The sequence below is a fragment of the Oryzias melastigma genome, linkage group LG7 (genome assembly GCF_002922805.2).
Source record: "Oryzias melastigma strain HK-1 linkage group LG7, ASM292280v2, whole genome shotgun sequence".
NCBI classification, from domain to species: domain Eukaryota; kingdom Metazoa; phylum Chordata; class Actinopteri; order Beloniformes; family Adrianichthyidae; genus Oryzias; species Oryzias melastigma.
The window spans coordinates 19,857,664-19,863,427 of NC_050518.1; the positions used below are offsets into that span (position 1 = coordinate 19,857,664).

Genomic DNA, 5,764 nt, shown 5'->3' on the forward strand with positions numbered 1-5,764 from the left:
TGTAGTAATCAATTTATGACTTTGGTAATCTATGATTTATTACTGTTTTGTAAACAAATAATAAAATATACTTATGAAGGAAAAGAACTTTAGGTTAAAAAAGGAAACTTGAAATAAAAACATAAGTACGTAGAGCCTAAGCAGTTCTTGACACTAAGTAGTTTGTCTATGTGGTGTTTCCGTAGTGTGACGTCATAACTACCGGTAGTCACAAGCCTTCGAATTGATCTGACAGGCTGAACACAAAAAATGAAAAGAAATTGATGATGTTGCGCCGGTACCAAACGGTACCAAACGGTACCAGTTTCAGTACCACATTCCTTTTCACATGAATGCTTTTCCGATTTGGTCTGAATTTGAATGAAAAACATAAATATTTCATTTGATATTAACAGCATTGAACAAAAACACTATTTGTATTGGTTTGATATTTACTACCCCAACAAATGATGACAATAAAAAAGATAGTCCTAATTAACACACTCTTCTACATACCATAAATATACCTGATCAATGTAAATCATCTGATTCTTACACTGAGAAAAGCAGCTTTTGCCGCTTTATGTTTCTTTTCAGTTTGACTTCAGTGTCCGTCTGCTTCATGTGTGTTTGCTCTCATGCAGCAGGGATGGCCTGCAGGCACCCAGCAGATCCTCATCCCCTCCACATGGCAGCAGATGCCGGGTATTTCCATCCACAACCCAGGACAGGCGGGGGTCCCCGACTCGCCTGCGGGGGCGCCGTTATCCGACGGCCAGCAGGCCTCAGGGTGGAGGTAGGTTTGTTAAGTGTGTTTGGGGGTTTGTTTGCTGGCAGCTCACACAAAAGTTTTCTTCTTTTAGGGGTCGTCATGGTAACCAGTTTGACGGGCAGCAGGAGTCTGGCGCCGGCCGTCACGCTGTTACTCAGTACCACAGTTCAGGGACTGGTCATACCAGACCCCAGGTGGGGAAAAGGTCAAAGGCTCGACATGCTGAAAGCAGAGCCAGGTATGGAGTCTGTCCTCCCCCCTCTCCTGTCTGTTTTTCACATTCGTATGTGGACTAGCGGGGGGATTAAGGCTGAAATGAGTGTGTTGTTGCTCTCTAGTCACGAGTGTAAATTTAAGTATTTTGTTTTTTAATATAAAGATGTGAAATCATGAAATCTCCTCCTCCTCCTTCCAGACCGGTGTCTTCGGTCCATTCAGGCTCCAGCGTGGTCCACAGCACTTCCTTTCCTGGAGACCAGTCTCAGCCCATCATCATCTCGGACACGCCCAGTCCTGCAGTCAGCATCATCACCATCCACAGCGACTCTGAGGACGACGAGGAGATGAAGGCCTCTGCCACCTGGTGAGCAACATTTCCAACGTTAGGAGGAAACCAACAGCAGATACGGAAAAACCGAAAACTATACCTAAATAAAAACACCAGCAAATTCTCTGCACTGACTGTTAACGTGATCAACTTGATTCTGACACGGAGAAAACGGCTTTTCAAATCGGTTTGTGTTTTTATGCAATAATTTACGCCAAGTTAGCCAATTTACATTAATTGCACAAACACTTCTCTTCTGTAAAGTGTTGCATATGAGCGTAATGCTACTTTTCTCCAGACTCCACTAGAATGACGTTAACTGCATAAACAGTTTAAGAGTTACAGCAGTCAAGAGTGTCGACAGCAGAGCCAAATGTCCGGTGTTTGAAGCTTAAACTTCCAGGAACACAGAGTCAAGGTTCTGCATCTGAAGATGATCTGTTATTATTCTAAACTGTGTCTTGAAAAAGAGCAAAAAGAAACCCAACATCTGTTGGAACATTTGCAGCAGAAACAAATGAGGATGAGAAAATGTTTAAAAAAGATTTTTGTCAAAACTTTGTTTAAGAAGTGCTTTTGTACAAGCCAATGGTTGTGTCCGGATTCCCTTTCTAGTGCAGAACTATCTTGTGCTCTGGATTCCCAAAGTAAAAACCTCATAAATATCAAGAATTGACAAAGACTATTCTTGTATCCACTCTGTACCGATGATGAAAACTTGGTTTTTAGAAAGTAAATTTACATTTTCTTTTTTAAAAGGACAAATTGTTTAAACACAGTGCATTGTGGTCTGTATTCTATTCTATGCAAACTAGTTTTTCGCTGGGACTTCTGGGAAGTTTCCAGGACACTGGATTTTGGACTTGTAGAGAGAAATCACAAGTGATAAATGTCAACTATGTGAACCCCAGAAAAACCTTTGGACCAAACTTTACAGCGATCTCAGTTCAATTCCAAGTAAAATGTGTCACTAACTCGTGTATTGAGTCACAATCTCTCGTCCTACCCACCAGCTCAGTGACGTTTCTGTGTCTTCTCGTCTCCTGCAGCTCCGGGACGAGTCAGAGGACTAATGTGATCAGCTGCGTGACCGTGCACGACTCCCATGACTCGGACTCGTCCACCAGCAGCCCGCTGAGCCCCAAAACCGCCTCACAGCCCAGCAAGTCTCTGGCCGTCATCATGCCGTCTGTGAAGACGCAGCCTGCAGAGAACACAGCACTCAAGGCTGCAGCAGCTTCAGGTTAATTCAACCCAATTTCACCCCAAATATTCCAGAAACCAAAATGTTTTTATCAAAAAAATTGAACCCAATAATTCTGATCAATAACGTGATAATAATCTGATATTTTGGATGGATTATGATCAACAAGCTCAAGTTTAAACCAACATTTCATTAATTCTCTCACGGTTCTCTAATACTAACAGGATCTCTTCTAATTCTCCTCCCAGATCAAGCTGCCGGGGCTTCTGGGAAATCCAAGAAGACCTCTGCTCAGGCCTCGGCGCGGGCAGGAGACCCCTCCACCGACTGGCCTCATCGGGCCGCGTCCAGCAGATCCCAGCCGCTCAACCTGAGTCAGGTAAAGGCTGATGGTCAGCGGAGGAGCAGGTGTCAGGAAGTCCAGCTGAACGCAGAGGATTCAGGCAGGAGAGGAGGAAAAAGAAAAGTCTTCTACCAGACAAATCAATTTACAGATTCTACAAATAGACTCCCTGAGAAAACAAACTGGTTATGTTTAAAAGCAACATTTAAAATAGAGTAATTTTTGTAGAAAAATATTTTCTTAAAATGAGACATTTGTCATATTGATAAAATGAAATCATCTCCTCTCTTGTGACAGAATGAAAACATAAAACTTTTTTTTTAAATATTGAATTTACCATCATTTAACTGTAAAAAAAATCTGAAACTTTACTTTACACTTTTAACATTAAAGATTTATAAATATTTTTTTAATTATTTTGATCCAAGTCTCATTATTTTGATCTTGTTAAAAATTATGTTTTTGGTAAAAATGATTTAAATTCTAACTACCAGTAGCAAAGTAATATTTTTATTGTAACCGTTTTAAAATGTTGTTTTAGTTTAATGCTAGACTATGGAATTTATTTAAATTATGCCTGAAATACACAAACCTTTTTTGGCAAAATTGTCAATAATTTTAACATATTTATTTGTCTTATCTATTTTTTACAATTGAAATTTTGTCAAAGATTTTTAATATGTAATTTACCTCAAATTTTCTGCCAGGCCCATTGACAGTATATAAGAACTGGACTGAGTGAGTGTGACAATGATTTACTTCCAGCTACAACCAGATGAAGTCGCTTTAGTCGCCATTTTTTTGTAATTTGCATGCCACCATGTTGGAGCAAAACAATGTCAGGAAACAGGGATAACTTTGAGTCGATGTTTCTATGGTAACCACTCTAGCCAATCAGGAGCAAGCTTGTTAAAAAGTCCCACCCCTACTAATTGAAAGCAAACTTTGGAGGATTTGTCAATTGAACGTTTTAAACATTTGACGTCAGATCACATTATTGAGGCATCGGATTGGTCAGTTTATGTTCGGGCTTTGCTTTGCTTTGATTGGCTAACTGAAAACCTGATGTCACTAAGCGCCAGCTGAAAGCTGTTTTCTTTACATTACATGGATAGACTTCCTGTCTTCCCTCTTATCTAAACTGCATCAGGATTCACTTGCAAGTAAATTTAGAGCCGAGTTTTCAGACTTTTGCTGCATTTTTAATTTCATCTGAATGACATCAGATTCACCACCACTGATGTAGAGAATAGTTTGAAGCCTTTGAGACCCAATCTGATTTTCCTGATGGAGGAAGACATCTATAAAGAAAATTAAGCTTAAAGGATCATATTTGTGACGTAGAAACGTAACGTGGTTCATCTTTATCGTCATGTTGTTTTCAGCCGTCTATAATGCTGTCCCCCCAAACCCAACCGGGTAGCAGCAGCTCTCTCAGACGCCAGCCCACGTACCCGCCGGCCGCCTCGTCCCACTCGTCCTACCGCCTCCACGAAAGCTCCGCCCTCTTCGGCTCAACCCCAAACTTGTACGCCTACCCCGCCTCCGCCGCTCTGGCCTCCGTGTCCCAGGCTGTCGACCAAATGCAGGGCTGCTCGTCCCACCACAGCCGGGTGGGCGGAGCCTACTCCTCCTTGGCCCTTCTGCAGAAGAGCAGCAGTTTGACCCTCCCGGGGTCTGTTCCAGCCCAGTACGCCATCCAGCAGCAGCAGCACCACCAGCTGGGGGTTCAGGCTTCCCAACGCTCCAGTGCTGCCTACCAGAGAAAACTCAACCAGTTTCCCTACCAGTGACCACGCTGCGCCGTTGCCATAGCAACTTCAGGAGACCAAAAGCAGAGATGAGCACAAGGTCTGCTCGAGCGGCGAACAAACGACTTTTCACTCCGAGAGATCCACTTCCAGAACACAAATGGACACTTGAATCATGCGGACATTTCCTCCAGTACGGCGGTGTGGGCGGAGACTGCAAACCACTGGTGACAGCGTTGCGATTTTAGGTTTTAGCTACATTCATAACTGCTGGTTAAAGCTGACTCAACACCTGGAAAAAAAATCAAGTATTTACATCTACATCACATCTGACACACAATACACAACAATAAACACAATCTTTAGGGTAAGATTTAAGCTTTCATGACAGAAAACAATAGAAAATGATTAAAAAGCTGCTATGTTAACTTTAGCTTTCATGTTAAAAATAAAAAAAAAATAATCATTTCTCATTAAATTACAAATATCCTGATTATGGTAGCTTATTTATTATCTCTAAACCCCAAAAAGTAGGAGTTTTGGGTGAAATTTTACTGTAAAACGAAGCTTTTTTTTAATTGATGGTACAACAAGTATTTTAAATTCTAAATAAGCTCATATTCTCAACATTTGATGACTGTTTTTGTTATTTTTGTCAGTAAAATGAGATCTTTGTGCTTTTAACAACATTCCAATCCAGGGGTCTGTAACCTTCAGCTCTTAATAAGCCATTCGGGTCGATTATTTTTAATTATTTTTATTTTAAGTCTAGAAAAAGAAGACACTGATCTGCATTTATGTTAATGTAATGATAAATATAAACTGTTGTTTTTTTTGGAACAAATCAAGCATAGACTAAAAAAAAGAAAATAGCTTAAAGAAAGGAAATGTTTCATAACTTGACAGTTTCACATGACTTCCTTTCAAAATAAGACAGCTTGTTGGATATAGGATCATCTTAATGTGAGGGTGTCAAACTCAGGCGGCCAAAATCCAAAACACATCTGAGGTCGCAGGTCGAAAAGGATAAACATTTATTGAACGCACTAAAACTAAATTTTTAAAACTTTAAAAATATAACTTTTTAACATTACTATGAGTAAAAACTGGCAGGAATATTATTCCAAAATAAATCAAATTAAACCTTAAATAACTTTCAATATTTTAC

General features: G+C 40.3%; 1 protein-coding gene across 2 annotated transcripts in view; it reads left to right on the plus strand.

The window, feature by feature from the left end:
• hipk1a (homeodomain interacting protein kinase 1a) overlaps positions 1-5,461 on the plus strand; it is a 14,810-nt gene extending 9,349 nt beyond the window's left edge. Inside the window, exons 11-16 of one of the 2 annotated variants that reach the window (XM_024293582.2) lie at positions 627-775; positions 843-989; positions 1,167-1,334; positions 2,348-2,541; positions 2,751-2,881; positions 4,231-5,461. In XM_024293582.2, coding sequence (XP_024149350.1) covers positions 627-775; positions 843-989; positions 1,167-1,334; positions 2,348-2,541; positions 2,751-2,881; positions 4,231-4,638 — 1,197 coding nt within the window. In that variant the 3' untranslated portion in view covers positions 4,639-5,461. Of the gene's footprint in view, positions 1-623; positions 776-842; positions 990-1,166; positions 1,335-2,347; positions 2,542-2,750; positions 2,882-4,230 lie in introns of both variants that reach the window. The other variant, XM_024293581.2, reaches the window with a different exon arrangement.
• Positions 5,462-5,764: the final 303 nt, after the last annotated feature.